This window comes from Psittacula echo (genome assembly GCF_963264785.1).
Source record: "Psittacula echo genome assembly, chromosome: 16".
NCBI classification, from domain to species: Eukaryota; Metazoa; Chordata; class Aves; order Psittaciformes; family Psittacidae; genus Psittacula; species Psittacula echo.
The window spans coordinates 11,173,569-11,196,860 of record NC_137752.1 but is presented as its reverse complement, the minus strand read 5'-3'; the positions used below and the strand labels follow the sequence as shown (position 1 = coordinate 11,196,860).

General features: G+C 48.3%; 1 protein-coding gene across 1 annotated transcript in view; it reads left to right on the top strand.

Moving 5' to 3' along the window:
* The window catches only part of EXD3 (exonuclease 3'-5' domain containing 3), a gene marked incomplete at both ends in the record, with an annotated part of 193,874 nt that overhangs the window by 43,775 nt on the left and 126,807 nt on the right, over nt 1–23,292 (top strand). Inside the window, 8 exons of the mRNA XM_080630557.1 lie at nt 3,577–3,743; nt 8,904–9,042; nt 9,655–9,868; nt 10,597–10,706; nt 11,776–11,986; nt 13,056–13,222; nt 15,481–15,651; nt 21,891–21,944. Coding sequence (XP_080486683.1) covers nt 3,577–3,743; nt 8,904–9,042; nt 9,655–9,868; nt 10,597–10,706; nt 11,776–11,986; nt 13,056–13,222; nt 15,481–15,651; nt 21,891–21,944 — 1,233 coding nt within the window. The remainder of the gene's footprint in view (nt 1–3,576; nt 3,744–8,903; nt 9,043–9,654; nt 9,869–10,596; nt 10,707–11,775; nt 11,987–13,055; nt 13,223–15,480; nt 15,652–21,890; nt 21,945–23,292) is intronic.

Below are 23,292 nucleotides of genomic sequence, written 5' to 3'. Positions count from 1 at the left end.
CCCTGGTCTGAGCTGGTGCAAAGAGTCCCAGCTCTGATGTCATGCACAAAGGACTTCCCTTCAATGACATACTAATGGTGATGTGCTACTGCAGCATCTCTCCATGGAGTGCAAATGATGAGAACTTCAAAACAGAAATCTCAAGCACAAATAACATAAAGTAGCGATGAAATGGAGGTTGGAACTTGATGATCTTAAGCTCCTTTCCAACCCAAACCATTCTATGATCTGTGAAATCCAAGAATCTATAAACAGAGGTGTCACCACAGTGAGTTTAAAAATGCTGTTGGTGTCCTCCAGTCCTTACAGTGGTTTTGTCCTTTCAAAGGCCAGGTTCCTTTTCCTCTTTGAAAGTTGCTGGCTCTGAAATATTCTGGTTGACATTTTCTCTGCGCTAACAGGATTTTTTTGTTGTTGCTGATTCTGGAAGCACTTGAAAACAGGGGAAATTGGCCAAGACATTCAAAACTTAAATGAAAACCTGACTCTGCAAATAGCCAGTGTCACTGGTGTGAATAACTTCACTCTCTGGTAAAGGTTATTGAGGGAAAGCAGAGAGTTGTATCCACATGCAACTTAACACATACGGATAGAAGTAATCTGGGGTGGCTTCCAAAGGAGACACTGGCTATTGGATATATATATATCCAAAATGATCGATAACAATAGCGGGATTGCTGATGCTGTGGGTTAAGATCAGGACATTCCTCAGCTCGCTCTGCACTGGTTGTTGTGAGCTTTGTGAAGCATTTGGCTGGGGAGGAACAGGATTTACGGGTAGGTAATCTGCAGCTTTCATTTTGGAAAGCTTTAATCATGGCTCATTGTTGGTGTCAGGAGTTTTTGTGTGCACCTATGGATTAAAGAACATTCACAGAGGGACGTAACCAAGCCTCACGTTAAATATCATCTTGTCCTGCTCGGAGCTGTCACTGGTGGGATCAGAACAACTCTGCTGGTTTCCTCTTGAAAAGTGTTCATTTACTGACAGCAAAACCCATGAAATGTCATCCCCAGTGAAACATTTCTCTCTGCATCTGTGCCCACATCTTCCGGGGCCAGAGTTTCCACATTCCTGCTGCTTGCAGAGCTGTTGCGGTGGAAGCCTTTTCCCTTTAGAGCAATGTTGGGGTTTTTGTCAGTAAAAAGCAAACAAAGCTATTTTCCATTTCAGAGTGCAAGATGGGATACCTCTGGGGCGGGTGACCTTCTGTCCAGAGCTGGGTCTGTAGCTGAAAGAATAAATCGGTTATCATTAAAATTAAAAAGAGAAAAAAATAGCAATCTGCACCTCATTATTGCCAGGACTGATCTGCCAGGAGATTTATGAAGCATTTACTCAGGGTGAACTGAAGAGAGATCCAACCCAAAGAGTTTGTGTTCTAGAAAAAAGGCAGAAAGACAACAGGATGGACACAGGGGAAGCTACAAAAGGGAATTGCTCTGGGGTGTTAATAAGAAATACATTCTTTTGGGGAAGGACTCTGCAAAGTGGCTTGGCAGACACAGCAGGAGTGGTTCAAAGCCCCTGCATGTGTTACGTGCTTGGCTGAGCTCGGCTGCATGAGGCAGAAATGATAGAGATGCACATGCATGAGGGCTGGCATGGCCAGGAGGAGAGATTCAGGAGGAAATGCAGTGTTACCAGGAGAGCTTGTCCTGCCCTGCTCTGCCCCTTCGCTCTGTTCCCTTTCCTGCTTCTCCCCATAAATGAGCCTGTGGTTAACTGCTGGACCCCCATCCTGCTGACACCAGCTCCTTGCTGAGCCACCAGCTTCTTAGGAGCAGCAGTAACAATATTCCCCCCTATATCCATGAGAAGAAATGTGGATTGGCATTTGGCATAGGCACAGGGCTGCAGATTTTGTGCTGAGGCTGCAGTTTTTAGGACCAGGCTGGCTTCTTGCACTCCCTGGGATGCCGGATTTCTCCATGGCTTTTCTTCCAAGCCTCTACCCCCTCCTGTGTCTCTCTGGGGTGGGTCACTCCTTTTGTGCTTTCCTTTTTCCTTCCCTTTCCCCTTGGGGCCATCAGCAGGTTTGTTTCCTGATCCCTGTGCAGGGTGTCTGCTTTGAAGACAACTTCTCACCTTCTGGTTACTGAAGGAATGTGAGGAATGAGGCCCCGTGGCCCCAGCCTCCCACCCAGCCCGCCTGTGTTTGTACACGCAGGGAGGAAGAGGAAGGTGCCTGGGGTCCCTGGGAGCAGCCTCTGGCCCTGCAAGCGCTGCGTGGTGGCAGTGAAGGAGAGAGAGGGGGCAGGGGTGTGTGTGGAGGGTGGGGATGGGCTTTCAGTGCGTACCTGAGCATTTTACCACGCTGAAAAATACTTGGTGGTGGTGCCTGCAGCAGTATGGTCATATCGTTACATGTGCGTCCAGATCCTGATCCTCCATGCAGCTTCAACTTGTTTTGGCAATTAAGTACTCTTGGCAATATGTACTTCTAAGGTAGATCCATGTGTAAATCACTCTGGTGAGAGGAGTGAACTGCTCAGCTGACTGAGGGGCTCTGGGACAAGCACAAACACAGGCTGGGGGAGACTGGATGCGCTTCAGTGTGCATTTGAGCCCCGAACCCTTTGTGTGTGCTGGGCTGCACCTGCAGAGCGTGAGCAGCAGCTCAGGGAGGGGATCCTGCCCCTCTGCTGTGCTCTGGGGAGACCCCCCCTGCAGTCCTAATCCAGCTCTGGGGCAGCAGCACAAGAGGGACGTGGAGCTGTTGGAGCGAGTGCAGAGGAGGCCATGGAGATGCTGCGAGGGCTGGAGCAGCTCTGCTCTGGAGCCAGGTTGAGAGAGCTGGGCTGGGGCAGCCTGGAGAAGAGAAGGCTCCTGAAGGGGAGACCTGAGAGCAGCTCCAGTGCCTAAAGGGGCTGCAGGAAACCTGGAGAGGGGCTTGGGACAAGGGCCTGTAGGGACAGGCCAAGGGGAATGGCTTTAACCTGCCAGAGGGGAGACTGAGATGAGCTCTTAGGCAGAAGCTCTTCCCTGTGAGGGTGCTGAGGCGCTGGCCCAGGGTGCCCAGAGAAGCTGTGGCTGCCCCATCCCTGGCAGTGTTCAAGGCCAGGTTGGACACAGGGGCTTGGAGCAAGCTGCTCCAGTGGAAGGTGTCCCTGCCCGTGGCAGGGGTTGGAGCTGGATGAGCTTTAAGGTCCCTTCCAACACAAACCAGGCTGGGATTGTATGAATTACCTGCATAATGAGCCCAAACACCTTTACTGTCTGGTTAGTCACTGGTTCTGATTTTGCTTAATATAAATCTGAGCAAATAAAACACTGGTCTTCGGTCATACTAAATAGTATTGTTTTACTCTTGCTTCTCTGTGCCACACAGAGCTGTGCTGACAAGGGGTCCCAGGTATCCTGATGAGCTCTCAGTTAAAGTATCTGCTCTTCATCTCTTGGCAGATAAGTGCAGCACTAACTGGGTTTGTACAACACCACTCCTGCAGTGGGGGAATTCTCATTCCTTCCTGCACTAGTCCAGGACCCCTGGGCATGCTGTCTTCTTGAGGGTAGAAACACCCATCGTGGAAATTGCTCTGACAGTCTTCCTTCTCCCTTGATTCCCCTTTCAGAGCACAGTTGGAGAGAATCGATGGCTTCAGGGACACCTGATACAGCTGCTCACCAGTTACTGTGATCTGAACACAGCAGCAAGATGGGCCCAACACTGCAATTTGCCCAAGGAGATGCTGCCTTGCAGAGTGGCTGATGAGCTTCAAAAGCTTCAGATCCAAGAGAGGTATATACTCTGTTTCATGCCTTTTCCATGTAGATTGCTTATAATACAAGGACTGCATATTTGCTTAAAGTAACCTGCCATCATGCTCCCTTGGGGAGATGATTTTGCGGAATCTTCCTCGATTTACTCAGATCACATCTGAGCCATGTGCGTGTTGCATTTGTTTCTCATCAGCCTGGAAATGTCTGTGAAGGTGCATTTTAAACCCGCTCCTGAGTACTTAGAGGCTGTATGAGATTGCTATGTGCTGCAGGGGCGTCTTCAGACATCTTCTGCCAGATCAACAGTGCGAATGAGCCGATGTGTGTAGTACTTGAGTATCCGTCTATTCTACTGAGCTGATTACGCATCTGTTGTAGTTTTCTATACTCTCTGATCCCCACTGTACTGTGATCTGTTTTAATGCCTTTTAGGAGGCTTATAACCAAGGAAATCACTTTAAAGTTCCTTAGATTTTTCTAATGCACTTATTTTCTCCCTCTGACAGCTCAGAAGCCATTTTTCATCCCAGTCTGTAATTTTTGCTTCATCCAAAGCTTTTAGAAGTAATGGGAATTTTTGACATTTGGGATCAGATCCCAGAAGAGTTGCATTAATTGAATTTAGGATAATAACAGACTCACTGGCACAAATCTACCAAGTGAGCTTAAGAAGCCCTTAGCCCCCTGATTAGCCTCTGTCCCCTTTTCTTTCTCTATTGCAACCCCAATAACCCAGTGCCATGGTTCCTCTCCTGCCCTGGGACCCCCATGTTGTGTGCACCGCATCAGCCTGCAGGAGCTGCAGTTCCTCTCCCAGTGGGAGCTTCCTCCTGGGGCATGACCTGAAGCAACAGTACAAAGGCAGAGGTAAAAAAAGGGATTGGAAACTCCTTATATTGAAAAGGGTTCTTACAACTCCTTGATTTCAAGTGCACAGAACTATGCAAACAGCCCCAGTCAAGGATCTCTGTGAACCTGCTGGTAGAGGAGGAGCAGAGGGGAAGGATGGAGGGAGGAGGGTGGCCAGGTTCCATGCTGGGTGGAGGTAAAGCTGTGCGAAGTTGGAAAGAGACTGAAAATGTAGGAGGCACATACAAGCCACCTAAAGTGTTGGGAGCAGTGTCTGATCCCCACAGCAGGCCAGAGCTGGAGGAGTAGCGGGGCTTTGTAGTTTTGGTTCTGGGTCTTCTGTGCTGTGTCTCTGAGGAAATGGCCAAGATTTCCATGGACCAATGTCCCAGGCAGCTGCTCAGCTCTGCTGTAGGGAGGAAGAAAGGTCCTGTGTGAAAAAAGGTCTCAATGGAAGTGATTTCTGAGCCCCAGTAATTCACATTTATGCTCACGTGAGTGGTGGTGTATCTCCATGCTTTGGTGACTCTGTCCATGAGGTGTTTAAGCAGGTTATTCAGATAGCCACATTTGGCACCCTGAAAAAAACCTTTTATTTTCCCTGCAGAAAGGCCTGCACATCTGCAGGCTGCTGAAGCCTTGGGGAGCTGCAGAGCCTGCAGATGGTGCTGCATGAGGGTCCTGTTAGGATCTCAGCCAGGACTGTGCAGAGCTGGAAGCTGGGCTGGCTGAGGGCTCACTGGTGGTCCATCAACACACAGCTCTGTGCCCACACATCTTTGTGAGCTGAACTCCTGCACTCCTGCAGGCTGCCATTTGGGTTCAAAGGAATCAGGCAGTCACCTCGCTGGCCTGCGACAGTCAAGCAGCATTTCATATGCAGGAATTCATCCAGTTGGATTCTGTGCACAGAATAGGACTTATCCCTGGAAACGCAGAACTCTGGGCTGCATGGTTCGAAAGCAGCACTTCTCACAGTCTCGCCGTCATTCGAGCAGCAGTGACATGTTTCAGGTTGAGTCCAGGCTTTTGTCAAAACCAGAAGAGAGAAAGCAGTGGTGATTTTGGGGTTCTTTAGGATTCTTCCATTGTCATACACATCAGACACCATATTCCAGGTGTTGTGTTTGATGTGACTTAGAATCATAGAATCATGGAATGGTTTCGGTTGGAAGGGACCTTAAAGCTCATCCAGCTGCAACCCCTGCCACGGGCAGGGACACCTTCCACTGGAGCAGCTTGCTCCAAGCCCCTGTGTCCAACCTGGCCTTGAACACTGCCAGGGATGGGGCAGCCACAGCTTCTCTGGGCACCCTGGGCCAGTGCCTCAGCACCCTCACAGGGAAGAGCTTCTGCCTAAGGGCTCATCTCAGTCTCCACTTTTTCAGACTTGGTGCCATTGCTGAGGTCTCTCTTTCACCCTCACTCATGGAATGTATTGGGACTTTTTTAGCCTGGATATTGGCATTTCGAGTTCAGAAGCCAGGTGAGATTAGAGGAAAGTTTGTGGGAAATCCTTAACCACTCCCACGAGGTAACTATTTACTCCTCTGTGGAAGCTGATATCCCGTATCTTTAGCATCCTGCAAACATAGCCCTGTAATACAAGGGAGTAACTTCCTGTGTGGAGCTGAACTTCTCAGTGTATATGGTTGAAATCTGAACCTGATTTACACTTGACTGTGTGTCCAGGAGCAGTTGATGAAGACGCCATCCATTGCCTGTTTGGGGAGGAATAAAGCCAGCAGGCAGGTGATGATCAGGGCTCCCTGGGCAGCAAGCTGGACACTTTATGCCCTGTGCTCTTGGTGTGAGAGCAGAGGCAGTGTTCCTCTCGCCGTGGCTGTTGCATGAGTTGCATGCCCATGCCCATGCTCATGGTCTGGGGCTTTCCTCTGTTCCTGCAGAACGTGCCATTAAATGAGATGATGTGGGTGCTTCCTTTACTCTATGTTCTTAGTGCAAAACTTTCCTACTGGTGCCATATGCCAGAAGCACAGACTCCAGCCAGCAGTTAGGAGCTGTCACTGGCTGCCTCCTTAACACCAGTATCTCACTAGGGGACAAGGAGACCATTTTAAGATGACCAAGGCTGACACTGAGTGGGTTACCTCCTCTAACAGGTTCACATCAGGTTTGCTGCCTTCAAAATCACAGCAAATTTCCTTCTTCTGGAAGAGCTGCAAAAACTGCATCTTTCATAACTAAAAATTGTAAATTTTGAGCATAAATTTGACTGATCTGGATTACACAGAAGGTGGATGAGACAACAGTGTATTATTATTGTTTAATGCTGATGATTTTGGGAGGATCTCACAGATGGCCTTGAAGAGTTTGTGTGCTGAGCTTCATGGATCTGATCTTTCCATAACGTAGATCTGCACTGGTTTGTGTTCAAGCCTCATGTAACCTCAGGAAATGTGACACAGATGTAATGACACTCGAAACACCATCTGCAAAGGCTACTGCTGCAGATGGACACGGCTTTCTTGGAGCACAGGAAACTCTTGCGTGTCTAGGACATGCTTCTGCTTTGCTCTGGTGCGCTGCTGGAGCTGCGGTCTTCCTCCCTCCTAAAGCTGCACCAACCACCAGCTGGTAACCGCAAGGGTTTTGCATGAGGGGTAATCCCTCAAAACACAAAGGGCTGGTTAGCAGGAGTGTGATTTAGCCACAGACTCTGTGTATCTAAAAGGATAAAAACCATCACATCATCCCTGTGCCCTGGGAATCCTGTGTTGTGTGCAGGTGGAGTGGAGGCATGCTGACTGGGATGTGCTCTGCTGCTCACAAGGAGCTGTGCTGGATGGGTAAATCCCTTCTACTCATCCAGTCCTACACCTGCTGTAGTAGCTGTCGTCAAGTCAGCAGAGCCATGGAACCCAGTCAGACAGTCTGCCTGCCTTATCTTTTGAGCTAACAAAGCAGCAGGTTCCCAGAAAGGATGTTCACATTGCACAGAACAAGGTTGGTTCCAGCGTATAAATGACATCAGCTCTGCCACTGCTCACACCACATGTGGCTCCTGAGCTCTGCAGGTGAGAATATTGCTGGAGACCTGGGGCTGCACCCCTTCATTAAATACTTTACACAAATATTGACTTCCCCATGCACACAAACCCCCAGGAAAGAGTGTTTGTACAGTGGAAGCTGCTGTGCTACAGACTTAGTCACACAGACCCCTAAACAGAAGGTTAGTAAACAGTTCCTCAACCAATAAACTATTTCAAATCTTTATGGGAAAGAGACTATCCAGAAATCTGTGATATGTCCAAAATAGCTGGATATTTGTCATTAATTTCTTTCCTCTGATTGCATCATCTGGCTGAGGCACCCCAGCAATGTGCTGACCTCCCAGCTCCAGGGCCACTGCAAGAGACTCTGCTGCACTTTGGAAAGAAAATGTGCTGTGTAAGATCCTGCCATCGGAAGTCAGTTAGCTCATTCCTGCATCTCCCAACATTCCCAGGGTATCCATCACAGATACTGGTTTTCGCGTCATGGTGCCCTCTGAAAGCTAAGTGCAGGGTGCAGCACAGGCTCACTCTGGGGCTGTCTTCCTCTAAATCTAGGTGGGTTTGAAACTGTTTCTGAGCTTTCCTCATTTCATCCCTGTGCAATGCAGGACAAATGTTCTTGTGCAACCGTTGTGGGCATTTCACAGGGAAGGGGATGGAGGAGATGCTGGATGGCATCAGGGAGATCCGTGAAGCCTTCCCAGGCGGTTGCACTATGAAACGATGAGGCAGATTCACTCATTCCTAGCTGGCCATGACCTTAGTGTGGAGCAGTCTGAGAGTCTTATGGAGGCAGTTTGTGCTGTGGGGAAGTGTGAAGCTCTCGTCTGGACAGAGCACTGGTCAGACCTGACTTTGTTCTGTTACACTGTGGGAGCCAGCAGACTTCCATGTTAACCTCTACAGCAAAAAGCAGTAAACCTAAAATGTGTTATCTTTGGACGTGGAAAGAGCTGCCCAACTTTGTCATCCATGTTGAGTCAGTTCTGGGAAGCAGAGCTGAACACTGAGGACAGGGCTGCAGACTTGGGCTCCAGCAAGTGTCTGAGACTGGGTGCTCTCTGCAGTGGGCACAGTGCATGTGTGTGGTGAGGTCTTGGGTTCAGAGCCATTGTGTGACAGGAATCAAGAGAGACAATGAAAGAGACTGAGATTGCAGGGGAAGTGAGGAAAGAGAGGGTGAGAGAGTTGAGTGCCATGGGGAAATGGAGGGCTAGGGGAGGAAATAAGGAGCTTAAGACTTCTGATCTTCCTCCAGTCCAGGATTTCCTCTCATTACATGGCCTAAAGCTGTTGCATCTGATTCTGTGCAGAGTTGAAGAAGCCACTAAAGCAGATAATTATAAAGAGAGTAAGAAGAAGGACTATTACCAACTTCCCATTCCCCGGGCAAATATTCACTTCCTGCAGACATGGGAAGAGATGCTGCAGTGCTGGGAAAAGGTGCTGCAGGTGAGTGTTACTCTGGTATTTACTTTGCAGGGTCAAGGAGCAGAAACTCCACAACAGGCTGGGACACAGGGTTGGATGTGGGCCACTGGCATGAAATGTCTCCCTTCTCAAGTCAAGAACAGCTGCTTCCCTTAGGCTTGTCCAATTTGGGCAACACATTGGGAATTGTTGTGCCAGGAAAGGTCCCTGCAGGGGTAACTCAGAAAGTTATGGAAGTGCTATAGAAGTTACTTGTCTCTCTAGAAGTTTGCACACTAGCAAAGAGCTGCAGTTGTTGGAAAGGAAATGCTCATGTTCTGGACAAGGATTGTCCAGGCTGCTTTCAAACTTCAACAAGGGATGTTTAGGTTGGATATGAGGAAGAAATTCTTTCCTCTGAGGGTGGTGGGACACTGGCACAGGGTGCCCAGAGAAGCTGTGGCTGCCCCATCCCTGGCAGTGTTCAAGGCCAGGTTGGACACAGGGGCTTGGAGCAAGCTGCTCCAGTGGAAGGTGTCCCTGCTTGTGGCAGGGGTTGGAACTGGATGAGCTTTAAGGTCCCTTCCAACACAAACGAGTCTGGGATTCTAAGTGTACAGTCCCTAAGTGAAGAAGCTTTTGTCTGTGTTGCAGCCCGCACAGGTTGTTGGCATTGACATGGAGTGGAGGCCTTCTTTTGGCATGGTTGGGAAGCCCCGGGTCTCCCTCCTTCAGATCGCTCTGAAGGATGAGGTGTTCCTGCTTGACCTGCCCCGGCTCTTCCAGCAAGCTGAGGTGGATGGTGAGAAGGAGAAGCTTCCCCATTTCATCCAGATGCTCTATTCAGATGCATCCATCACTAAACTAGGTAATGCGCTTCTCTTCCTCCCACCTCAGATCTTAATATCCAGCTTATTTTGTACAATTCCTAGATCCTCTTGGATTTGTCATTCTCTAAATTCACTTATCATGGAAACAGCTTTTGTAACCCTGGGTATTCAAATACTGCCATGCCAGGAAGCAGGGGATTGATAGAAATGTCTTCCCATTTCAGGTCAGACCCCAGATATCATAGAATCCCCCCTCAAACTTGGGATAGTCCTAGTTGCACACTTAAAACCTGACTTGCACCCAGCCTCCAGTGGTCTAGGGAAGTCTGCCATCCAGAGCCTTCTGGATTTGCTGGCCCTGTCCCAAAGCTGCTGTGCTGGACACCAGAGCTCTCCAGTTTACCATTCCTGTCTTCAGAGCCTGTTTGGAGGCTTTTGGCAGGAGTTGTTAATTCTGGAGTTCAGGGGCAAATTCCAAACTGCCTTTCACTGACACAGCAGATTCCAAGTAAGTTGTCTTTAAACTCCACATTTTTCATCCACCTCTTCTGTTCCAGTCTTCATCTGCAAGATCAAGGAGAGATCTGCAAGATCTCTTAGGGACAGGAGAGTCAGGAGCCTGCCTTGCTCCCTGTCTGAACAGTCTTTCCACCAGTTCATACAGATATTGTCAGCACTGTGGCTCTGAACTAGAAAAAGCTGCAGTGCATCAGCCCCACGATCTGGGTTTTCCTACCTGTGTGATTTGGGCTTTTCTTTCCTCCAGGTTATGGGATGTCTGGAGACCTTAGCAACCTTGCAGCCACGTGGTCTGCTTTGAAAGACACAGATAAGAAAGCCCAAGGTGTGGTGGACCTACTCACAGTGGACAAACGAGTAAGGAGGCACACATGAAGATATGGAAAACTGTGTCTGCTGCATTTACTTGTAGATAACTGTCATGAATTCACAGCATTGTCTTTTTGTATCCTGTATTGGCAGGGAGATGCCTAATGAGAAAACAGACCTCGACTTGTGATGTTGAGGGTAATGTGATCCTGTAAAAAGACCAAAGCATTTAGTTTTCAACTAAAAAGTTAGAGCTTGATATAACTGTTTCATAGCCTTTATAAAAGCTAGGAAAGAGCAATTGAAATGGAGACATAGCTCCATTCAGGTAGGAGATGGTGCCTGAGCACAAGTCATAAAGAGTAAATTCTTGTAGGAATTCTGGTATCCAAGAGTATTGGAGCAGATGTTTTGGAGTTAATGCTCGCAGGAGGGCTGCTGGTGAATTCAGCACAGGGGTTTCTGCTCTGGGGTTGCACACAGTTTGTAACAGTCTGCAGAAATACGAAGTTCAACCATTTTCATGGGTGAAATGTATAGAGTGTGCTGAAGGCTGTGGGTTGGGGTGAACCCAGATCTTTGGGACTGATAGTTTAACCTGGGAAGTGCGGCAGGGTCTGAGGTACCTGCCAACAGCCACTGGCTCAGTTTAATCTGATACGTGGCAGCTGCAGAAGGGCAGTCGCCCACTGTGTCACAGGAATGCCTTTTCTCAGTGGAACTAGGAGGAGAAAGGTGCTGAACTACTGCTGCTGTTCTCTTACTGAATTGGTGCCCAATGGCCTCCAGCACTGCTGAGCACCCTGCAGACCTCTGAGAAGTCCCAGTCACAGCTCCACTCTGCTGTGGTTGCTCTGATGCAATGCTCTACAACACTGCACTTCTTTTCCCTTCCTTGGCTATGAAACAGATTTCTTTCCAACGAGTGTGTCTGTTAAACAAATAACCAGATGCCGTATATATCTAATGCCATCCCAGCCCTTGTCTGAGACAAGGGATTCAATATGCCAGGCAAGAGATAAAGATGATAGGGTTGCTGCATGGCCCCACCCACTGGAACAGGAGATGCAGAAGTTGGTTTCTAACCAGGTGGTTTCTATCTTTTTCTTCCCATCAGCTGCAGAAGCGCTCCATTGACTGGAAGAAGGGTGGCTGGGAGGTCGATGTCCTGTCCCTGGAGCAGAGCGATGAGGGGAGAGGAGTCAAGCAGCCAGAGAAAGGACTCAGCCTCTTGGTGCAGTATGTGCTGGGGAAACCTCTAGATAAAACAGAGCAACTTTCGAATTGGGAGAAGCGGCCTCTCCGGGAGGAGCAGATCCTCTATGCAGGTCTGGTCACTGAGTGTGGCAAGGTGCTACAGATTGTCTGTTACAGGCTGGGTTGTTCTCTGTCACCGGGAAAATCGTTTGGTAGCAAATGAAGAAAATGGCTTTGCAGATTAGCTCCTGCTCAGAGAAGCCAGCACATGTTACGTTTGTCCTTTGTGGACATGGCTTTGGTGGTTGATGTTTAAACTGTCCAGTGATTCATTATTTCCCTTTTAAAAGAATTCCTCTGCTTTGCAGATTTTGTCTGATGAAACATCACCTCAGTGGAAACTCCTCTCAGTAACTGAAAGGAAGAAAGTCCACTTCCTTCTGCCTCATTACACAGCCTTTCTGGGGAGCAAGTGCTGTGTTCATTTGTCACAGTGAAGTGCTTGTTAGAGCAGTTAAAAAGGGGTAGACGTGGTGTCAGAAACTGCAGCACAGCCTTAGTACTGTGGAGGGACCAGTGGAGTTTATTGCTGATTACCCCAGAGCCACAAGTCTGGGTCTCAGTCTTTTCCTGGGGCATCAAAGGACAGTCTACTGAAGTGAACCAGCCCTGCGTTCAATTCAGCTATCCTTGAAGCTGACACAGTTCCCACAAAAGTTAATCACCAGGACTCGTAAAACTGGCTTGGAGACTTAGTTCCCGTTGCAAGGAACAGGAGCCGCATGGCAGCGCGTGTGGGCAGGGGATTGCAAACAACTCGGTTATTTGTCAGATATTGCATCTAAGGGGAAGTTACCTTCCCAGAGCAGGGATGCGGTAATAAACCGTGGGCAAGCCGCTGCTCAGGAGCAATGGAGAGTAAAATGGCTTGGCTGAAGCTGTCTGAGGTGGTTGGAACAGGCACACTACAGTTTGCATTGCCTTAGAGCCAGAGCCAGCAGAGAACCTGTGGCTTTTTGAGCTCCTCTACCTTGACTCTGTGGTGGTGGTAGGCTGTGATGCTCACTACATCAGTGAAAGAGTGCAGAGGATGACATTAGTGAGCTGGAGCTTCACAGGTGGTTTGTGTTCAGTGGCATGTACACAGGGCTGCTCCTTGCATCAGGAAAGATGCTGAGGTTCATATTTCTGTATCTTCAGCTTCAGATGCCTACTGTTTGCTGGAGATCTATGAGAAACTCTGTAAGGATCCAGAGAGCTTTGGGCTGAGCTCAGACCTGACAGAGAGTCTGGTGGGAAAGGAGAGCATAAAACCCAAGGCAAAGAAGCAGCTGAATAAACAAGAGGCACTGTCACCTTCTGGACAGGTTTGTAAACCTCTTCAAAGAGCTGCATGTTGCTCAAGACCCCTGCAAATCATATGTTGCCTTGTCTCTCAGTCATGCCATTAGCTATGCGTGGCATGCCTGTTTGCTGTCTGTTCTCAGGACTATTGCAGCAAATCTCTTCCTCACCCCTCCCTGCACTGTCAAGATGTGCTTTCTCCTCTGCATGCCTTGATTCAGCTCTCCCTGCAATTTCAGGGTCATTTGTCTTCTCAAAAGCTCAGTGCAGGTTTGTGTGGCAGAGTCCAGCTAACCTTGCTGGTAGAAATGTTCCTTCTACATTTCCCCAGTGGTGTGGGTTTGAATTCTGTGGCCTAAGTGTTGCATTCCTTACTTTTGGTTTTAACTGAGCTGCACTTTGGTTTCCCTTTGGGAATGCCTCCTTTATTGTGCCTGCAAAGTTAAAACTAAACTCCATCAAAAAAGCCTTTCTGCTTGTCTTGGCTTGTCTCTGTCTCCCTGCTCACCACCATGTACTCCATGCCTGGCTTCCACTGCAATGTGTGTTGTGGCAGAGCTTTAAAATTCCACAGGTCATAACTTGGAGTGGGGTGACTCCGTTTAAATATCTTGGAATGTCACTGGTTCCTCTCTGTTTGTTGTAGTTTTACTTTTAAAATTGTCCCATCTGGTTGCTTATGCACCTATGAAAACATCAGCAGACAACCAGTGTAGTTTATTACCTGAGAAGACTCACTATGGCTGTGTATCCTTCTGGATAGTCCCAAATGCATATTTAGCTCCTGAAGTCAATGGCACCTTCCATGGTTGGACTGAGAGGCTGTTGATTATAGCCACCTTTTCAAGATCCTCCTTATCAAGTGTGTGTAAATGGACAGTATGCCATTAGTCTTAGGCAGTAAAACACAAAGCTGCCCGGTAGTTTCCTAAGCACTCTGTTCATGGGAGTGTTGTACCTTACAACAGATCTGACTGGCTGCTGCAGAGGTGGGAAAAGTAAGTACTTCAGGCTTGAATTACCTTGTGAACTCACAGGTCATCTCTGTTCTGTGCAGTCAGATTCACTAAGCGAGAGGTAACTGGTAAAACCTGGACTGGGACTCAAACAGGCAGAGTCCTCCTGACTCTGCATCCTGCACAGCTCCAAGCTGTCTTTCCCAGTGTTCCCTGCTCCACTATCCGAAGTGAGGCTAATGACACTTTTCTCCTTTATAAGCTTTTTGCTCTCTGCTGGCATGAAACGTGAGAAAAAAAAGCTACCTGGGACATTGCTGGCCATTGAGTAAATGCGCACTGAGAGCCAGCTGCTGCTCCCTCCCATCTGCTACAGCACAAGCAGCAGCACAGGGTTAGTGTCTTCCAGCTACCTCGGCATGGAATGGTCAGCTTGATCCCTTGTCACAGCGCTCTGATGTCTCAGCTGCATCCACCAAGGTCCTTGCAGAAGTCTGCCCAGTGCTGCAGAGCTCTGCATGTGCCAGCTTCTGGGAGGTGCAGCAACACATTGGTAGAGCTCCTGCAGAGCCCATCTGCAATGCTGCAGAAACTCTCTGTTTCCAAAGACAGAGTAGCCCTGCATAGATGGTGGCTGTGTCCTTCAGTCATTGCAGCCGATTCAAGTTCCTAGAGGCAAAAGCTGAACATTGGAGGTTCCTCAATGACTTCCCTTCTCCATGAATTTAGCTATTGTACTTCTGGGAGCTTCCCATCGGCATCTCCAACTGCAGGAACTCTCCCAGCAGCAGCCATTGGAAATAAAATAAACAGAATTCAGGCACTGCCTATTTTTAATCTCCTGAAGGTAACAAAGCTGACGTGGTTGCTTTGTCTACCTGTTTGTCTGCCAGATCCCTTCCCCAGATCGTAACTTTGGCACATGTACATTAGTTGCAGTCTAATTGTATAGGGGAATAGGAGTCTTGAAGATGTGTTTCTGTGCCTTGATGAAAATAAATGCCTGTGTAGAGCATAGAAAGCCAGGTTGGGATTTCTCCACTGAAAGGCTGCAGATCCTCAGGCTGTGTGGCCAGGGAGTGAGGAGCTATTTCTGAATGAGCCTCATCATGTGCTGCCTCCTGCCCAAGTGGTAGGTGAGCGGTGTAGAAGGGACATGAAGGAGGAACGGGGAGTGTTGTAGATAGAGCATGGAGGGAAATTATAATACAGGTGGAAGGGGACAGTTGGATTTGCCATGGCAGGTGACTGTAGGGAAGCAACACACAAATGTATGGAAGGCAGCCTTCTGTTGTGCTCCTTACGAATCTCTTGCCTTTCTGTAGCAATGCCAAGGATCCAGAACGGAGACCCTACGTCGCCCTGCTCCCATCTCTCCAAAGGAGTTCAGTGTGGTCTGTGATAACATGCTGCAAGGCCTTGGGCGCTATCTTCGCTGCCTTGGTGTGGATGTCCGGATGCTGGAGAATGGCGATGACCATAGGAAGGCTGCTGAGGTTAGTCATGTGCATGGGGTGTGTTTATAGCTCCCACATGCACTCCCCGGGGAAGGCCTGCTGCTCACTGTGTAACTGCACTGGTTACTCACCCATGCCCAGCAGGCAGTGGGTTGGCAGGAGGTGCCCAGCACATTCCTCCTGTGCCATGCTGAGACCAGGTCCTCTGGCTCAGTCCAAGAAGCTGTGCCACATGGCAGCTGGTGCTGTCTAGTCCCTGCAGCAGTCTGAGGCCTTGGTTCTCCATTTCCAGGAGAGAGGAAGTGAGCAGAGAGTGCTGTGATCTCAAACCTGTCCTGGGTTCAGCAGCAGCAGTCAGTTTTTCTCCTTCTTAGTAGCTGGTGCAGTGCTGTGGTTTTGACTTTGAGCCTGGGAATACTACTGATAAAGCCGATGTTTTCAGTTGCTGGTCAGAATGTTTAGTCTGACCAAGGACTTTGTGAGTCTCATGCTCTGCCAGGGAGGAGGGGAAGCCGGGAGGAAGCAGGGACAGGACAGCTGACCCAAACTAGCCAAAGAGGTATTCCATACCACAGCATGTCATGCCGGGGGATGTAATTGGGAGTTACCCGGAAGGGCACGCTCTCTGCTCTGTCGGGCTCGTTTTCGGGGGATGGTGAGCAGTTGTATTCTCTTCCCTTGTTATTTCCCTTATCATTATTATTATTGGTGGCAGCAGCAGTGATTTGTGTTATACCTTAGTTACTGGACTGTTTTTATCTCAACCCGTGGGAGTTACATTCTTTCGATTCTCCTCCCCATCCCTCTGGGGCGGGGAGGGGAGTAGAAACTGCATGGCTGACTTGCCGACTGGCTTAAACCACGACAAAACCTTACTTGTTTCTGTTTCTCTGGCAGTTTGTGATTGCCCAGAGAAGCTGTGGCTGCCCCATCCCTGGCAGTGTTCAAGGCCAGGTTGGACACAGGGGCTTGGAGCAAGCTGCTCTAGTGGAAGGTGTCCCTGCCCGTGGCAGGGGTTGGAGCTGGAGGAGCTTTAGGGTCCCTTCCAACGCAGACCAGTCTCTGACTCTATGAAATTGCCATATAACCGCCTAGCTGGCTACCACCTTGTGAGATGATTCAAAGCTGATCAGCCACAACTTGCAATGAAATATCTGGGAAGCAAGAAGTCTCTAACATATATGGGGACAATGAACATTGATCTGGACTCCTATAACAGGTTTGACTCGCTGTCTTTTGTAGGAGAGGCACATGCTGCTTCATTTCAGACATATTTCTACGGTGCCAGAACTGGAGATATCCAGCCCACACAGTGTGTTGCTGTCAAATGCGCATGGATCACCTGTGCACCCTGGTGCACAGATCACCAGAATCACCCTGGTGCACAGGATGTTTCCTCTTCAGATGTCTGCCTGGCCCGGATCCTGGGCAGGCTCTGACTTCTGCAGAAATAATTAATATCTCATCTCTGCCAAACTTGCACAAGTTGTTTAAACAAACCCATTCCCAGTGCCTGCCCCCAGAGCCCCAGCTCCGCTTCTCATCCTGATACCTTATCGTGCCACGGACAGGATGTTTTGCATTGCTTTCTCTATGGTGACCGGACAAACATCCTTTCACTATCAAAAGCCTTTGGAGTGTTACTGTATTGCAGAGCCTTTGATCTGTGCTTGGACAATCAAAGATAAAAATAGACCCCTCCCACCCTGCTTTATATCTGTCTCATTCTGATTTGAAAGTTGAATGCTGACCACCCTGTGCCCGAAGACGTGTAAACGTTATTGCAAAGGCCAGGAGAAAGGTTTGGATCCTCGTCACTGAATACAAGAGAGATGGTTTGGGTGTTGGCCCACCAGTCTCAAACTAGTGTCACCAGGAACACGTAATTGTGTACAGAGTTTGTGTTTGTCCTTCATTAAAGTCATTTCACTCAAATGACTTGTCAGTCATGTTACATATCTCCGTGTGCCAAGAACTCCTGAATCGCCTGGCATTTGCTTCTTATTGTTCTCATTCCTGTTGCTTCTTAAAGTGACTTCAAGTGTTGGTAGGCAGATGGGTCTTGTCCTGCACCAAACTTAAAAGCCTAAGAGATTTGCAAGTTGTGCGGGGGCAGCTATGGGTTTGGCTCCCTGCTGTGGGGCATAAAGAGAGGCCTCTCTTGAATCCTGCACGCTGTGCATCCTGCTGGTCCTCACGAGGGGCTTCTGACTCCGTCCCAAAGTAAAGAATGGCTCCATCTGGTAAAGAATGTGGAGATTCGATCTCTCCTTTGCAGCATCCTTCAGTGTGTGCAGGTGCCATCACTGAGGTAAGCCACCCTTTGCATTTACACTTATTCATACACGCAACTTGTTATTTCCAATTAATACTTCTTTCTTACAAGGGTCTGCAGGGATAGGACAAAGGGAGATGGCTTTAACCTGCCAGAGGGGAGACTGAGATGAGCTCTTAGGCAGAAGCTCTTCCCTGTGAGGGTGCTGAGGCACTGGCACAGTGCTCTGCCCTTGTGTTTCCAGCCACATCTTCCAGTTTATCTTCTGCACACTCTTCTTTGTAGTGATTCTTAAACCTATCTTTTGGGCTCTTCTAGATGGGTAATTGGAAGGAGGTAGGAAAGTTTCAGTAGGTGGTGTTCTTTTCTCTGCGGGTTTGCAGAATCAGGTAGAGCAGAGGGATGCTTCTCATGCTAACCTTAAAGGGTCATCCACCAGCCTGAGGTGACTACAATAGATCTTGCAATGTTGTACTTCAGGAGTAGAGCAGAAGCTTCTAAGAAAATTTTGGTAGTCTTTTTGGTCACTTGTTTCTAAGAGACGTGGTGGGATCTCAAAGCCATCTCAGTTGAGTTGTGGGTTGATTTATTTTTTTAATGGACTGTGCTCTTGCCCTTCAAAATCATCTTCATGTCTAAGAATTATTTGCACACTAAGGCAAACCTAGTGACTTCTGAAGTGTGATAATAACCAAAAGGCTGGTAGAATTGGCTTCCTGCAGCTCCAGTGGTGTAGAAGGTTCCCTTGCAAGGTTATACCAATGCCCATAAAACTCCAGGCGACCCACAGGTTGCAGAGGAGAGCCAGGCTTCGATGGATCTCAGGAGCAATGGGCACCTGGATCTAAATTGCCTTGAACTGGTTTGGAGCCATGAGAAACAAAGGGGACTTCTAATACTGCAGTGAACAGAGCTTCATGTAATGGGGGAATCGGATCTCTGATCTTGTCTCAACAAATGTCCTTCATTGGAGACCTTGGTACAAATGGAATTTACATTAAGAAATAAGACTGGGTTGATGGTTTTGGTTGGGTGCTTAAGGACACATCAGGAAATCATGCAATAACTTTGTACAATCGATGGTTTTTGGGAATGCTGAAAAGTCTGGGGTACCAGTAGTACAGTAAGTGCACTGCAGGGCTGTTTGGAGTGTGTTTAGTTATTAAGCTCTTGGTTTACTCTCTATTTTTAAAGAGCCTGAGATAACAGGTAGATGCTCCAGAGTTGGATTGAGGTTTGTGATCCACTTCTCTGGTTGATCCTCATCTGGGTGCTTTTCCAGCACACATCCTGGAGCTTTCTGTCTGCTCTCTTTCTGTGTGAACTGGGACCTTGCTGGTCTGGGCTCAGGGTCACTGCACCACCTCTGCCACTGCAAGTGGGGACACAGCTTTTCTGCGCTGCTGCCCTGCAAAGGGAGCAGTTTGCCTCTTTGAGGACATGTGGCATTGTCCAACAGGAGCTTGTCCATGGGCTTGGCAAACTTTAAATTACCTACAGCCTTGGGCTGCTGTTTTGTGAAGCCTTCACTGACCTTCAGTCAGGATGCTTTAGGTTATTAAGAATCATTCTGCTGCTGGTGCTGGTTTTGAAACATCGGGCCCCTCTCTGCCCTCTCTCATCAGTCGTTGTCCTTCCAGGTCTCTCTCATAGTAATTCATTGGAGTTCATTCATCTCCACATGATGAAAGTTGGCTGAACAGACAGGCACGTTAAGGACTAAGTAATAATACCAAGCTATTAGGGAGTGCTTTCTATCCAGAAGGTCTAAGCCTTTTCCAGAGGAAGTTGATATTATCTTTGTAATAGATTGTGAAACTGAGGCCAGTGCCCTCTCTGCAGCACTTGGCATGGAGCACAAGGCCCTGACACCCATCCCAACACGCTGCTTAGGGCGTTCTTGGCCTTTTACTTGCATCTCGGAGCACAGATCTCCTGGCTGGGCACAGCCCTGCCCCCTGCTACTTCTGTCAGAAAACAAGAAGGAATTGTGCCCTTTTCTCCAGCACGTATCCTCTGTGGTTTCAGTCAGATGCGTGCTATCACATGGCTGCTCTGGCTCTGCAGGCTTCTCCCAGTCGTTGTTCCAGAGGCGGAAAAACACACTGGAAGAGTTATTGCTTTTCTCCTTTTTATTTGATGTTCTTTGCCTGTCTCTGTAGAGCCATTTAGATAAGGGGATTTATCAAGCTTGAACTAATTAACCCTGGATGCAGGAAGTCAGAATGGAGTGTTCCAGCTGTGAAATCCTCAGACTTACCCTGAAGCACACATGGGCCTGGAGGAATTTCACATCTCTTTTCCCTTGTCAGCAAGTCACTGTGCTGAACTTTAGCTGGTGCCTTAACTGGACTTAATGTGTCATGAGGGTGGTTTGTTGGCAGGGTATTCAGTAACCCAGACTGTGTGTAGGAGGATTCATGCCACATAGGGTGTCTCTGCTGCCACTTCAGGGTTCCTGTGCTTGGAGACTTTTTCCGTTATGGAGGGTTCATTTGGAGAGAAATCCAGTAATTTTGCCTGTAGGAAGATGCTTTAGCAGTTGTTGCCGGTAACTTTCTCAGTGCAGAACTGGCAGCCAAAGAGTGACTTCACCTAAAACAGAGGGAAGCAGCTACCTGAAAGGTCAAGATAGGAAACAAGTTGTAGAATCACAGAATCAACCAGGTTGGAAAAGACCTTTAAGATCATCAAGTCCAGCCGTTCCCTCAGGACTGCCTGGCACAGGGCGTTTGTGCTTTGGAGCCTTCTCCCCTTGTTTCATGTTGCCATAGATCCAGTGGCTCCCCATGACCCAGTTTAAGAGCCTTGGTTTGTTTTACCAGTGTTCTCTGGCTGTGCTGGTGGTGTCAGACTGTCTGGGAAATGGAGCAGGACTCTGCTCCCAGATGTGTCCTCCTGCCAGGGTTAAAGAATGATCCAGAGAGAACATCTGAAACTCTGATCCACAAGAGAGACCTCCATGACACACATCTGGAAACAGTGAAACATTCGAGGGCTTCCAACAGAATCCAAGCCAGAGAAGAGAAATAACCTCCTGCCTACCTTGAAATGCCAATCTCTTGTCAGCACGAGCAGAGCTGAAGTATTGGTTCACATGGGAATCCTTCTATCCCTATGGCCATGAAACTATTTCCCTCCTGGAGGAGAGGGTGAAGGGTGGGAGGGGGGATGTCATTCCATCATACAAAGATCAGTCACACTTTCAACCTTGTGAAGATCTGCACTTCCAGATTTAGTATCTCCTTTTGGCACCGAACCATTTGAAAGCGTTTCTTACTCCACTGCGAAGGTCAGAAGTGCAGGTGATGAGTTCCCTGATAATCCAGCACAGACTTTTCCCTTGAAGGCCAAGACCTCTGATAAAAGGGCAGGATTGCAAGTCAGGAGGTGAGAAACTGATGGAGATGTTCCTTGCAGCCTGGAAAGGGTGCCTCATTTCTGCATGTCTGCGTGGGGCTGCTGGGCGAATAGCATCGTCTTATCTTTAAGGAGTGGAGTGAGCATCACTGTCTTAATGTCTGAGAAGTTTGTAGGCATGTTTAATGGTACTTTTTCCTGGAATAACCTGGGTTTAGGTTATTTTTGTCTTTCTCTCCTGTGCATTGCTGTGCGAGCAGGACTGCTTTTTTGTTTGTGAACCAGACTGGGGAAATAGAAATAGTCTGGGTTAAGGGGCGAAAAAAGGGATAGAGATTTTGATAGGATTATTTCAGGGTGGATCGGTTCCCTGGGCCGTCTGCAGTGCAGATGCACGAGTAGCTTGTTCCAGCACAAGGCAGGTATTGGCAGGGAGGAGACATGTAGTGAGTGAGTGATACCTTGAGCTCCTATTGCTGTCAAGAGCATGTTGTTGAACCAGACCCAGATACTCTTGGCCTGGTGTGTGCATCGAGAATGATTCGGTATCACCAGTTCACGTTGTTCTGCTTTGAAAGGAAAGCGTGAATCCAGTGGAACTTCAGCCCACATTCATTATTTTTTTTATTACTGTTTTTTCCAGATTGCCCGACAGGAAGGAAGAGTCATTTTAACCTCTGGACTCCCATATCAGACTGTAAGTGTTTCGAGCTTCTGGCATTTTTCTGGCATTGTATCATTGCGTGGTCTGGGATGTGCAGTGTAGAGAAGGGGAAAAGTCAGATGTGAGTGTGACAGCTGGTTTGGCTTTTTCATATTTTCTGTACTAAAAACTGCGTTAAGGGTCTTGAAAGGTTTGATGTTCCGAATGACCAAAGCTTGGGGGGAAATATTTCTTATACTCAATCTTGCCTCAGTGGGGAGAGCAGTTGCCCTCCAGTGGGGCAAGGGTGGAAATCATGCCAAGCAATCCAGAACAAAGTGTTTCTGTTTGGCCTCACTGGCAGGTGAAAGGCAGCTCAATTACCATGCTTTTTATCGCAAAGATTCTTGTTTACTGACTGGCTCCACACTGACATAGTTTCAGCACTTAAAGACGTTTCTTCAGGCTTGGAAGGGAGGGAATGGAAGCACCAGGCATGGATCTGGATGGAAGCTGGACGGGTTTTGTGTTCCTGTAAATACACAAAAAACCCCAAAGCAAAACCCACCCTTACCCTCAGCACCAGATGTTCAGAGCCCTTCACGAGACACAGTTCAGACCAGAGTGCTGGTGGGAGTACGTGGAACCCGTCACGTCAGTGGTTGCAGTGTGATGATCCCTGCTGCAGCTCCTTCCCTCTTTGTTGCTGCCCAGAAATTCACTTGGAAGAGTGCAGCTCTTCTGGATTACACACGAGCTGTGTATCTATCCCAACTACTCAAGTAGCTTGTTGGAGTGTTTGCAGAATATAGGTTGCTAATTTCTTACATAATACCTGAGCATCGAAAACTCCCCCCATGGTGAGACACTGTGAGGCAGGTGTAGCCATGCCATGCTACAGGTTCCTTGGCCAGACTGTGGTTCCTTGAGCCTACAGTTGATGTAATTCAGCACCCAGCATAATCTTACTTGGCAAAACCTTAACTTCAAAGTACTGTGTAGGGATTGCAGAAAGAAAACAACTGTTTCCCAGGGTACAATGCTTTCCTGGGGAATGTCTGCTTCCCTTTGTTCCTTTGCCTTTGTATGCCCTATGCAAGGACCTGTGGCCTCCTTTACTTGCATGTAGCTGATCCCACCTCACTGAGAGTGCTCATTCTATTCACAAAGATGTGTCTGGGACTTCCCAATGCCTGTTCCCAAACACAAACTTCTCTGCTACATGTGAAGCAAGCATTGAGAAACTGTGCACATCAGTGACTGTAAATTCATCGGCCATCAGTGAACTCCTGGTGAAATGGTGTATAAACTACAGGAATTGAAGTGATAAAACTGTCACTGGACATCATCTCCCTCAGGCCAGTCCAGAGGAGGCCACAGAGATGCTCCGGGGTTTGGAGTA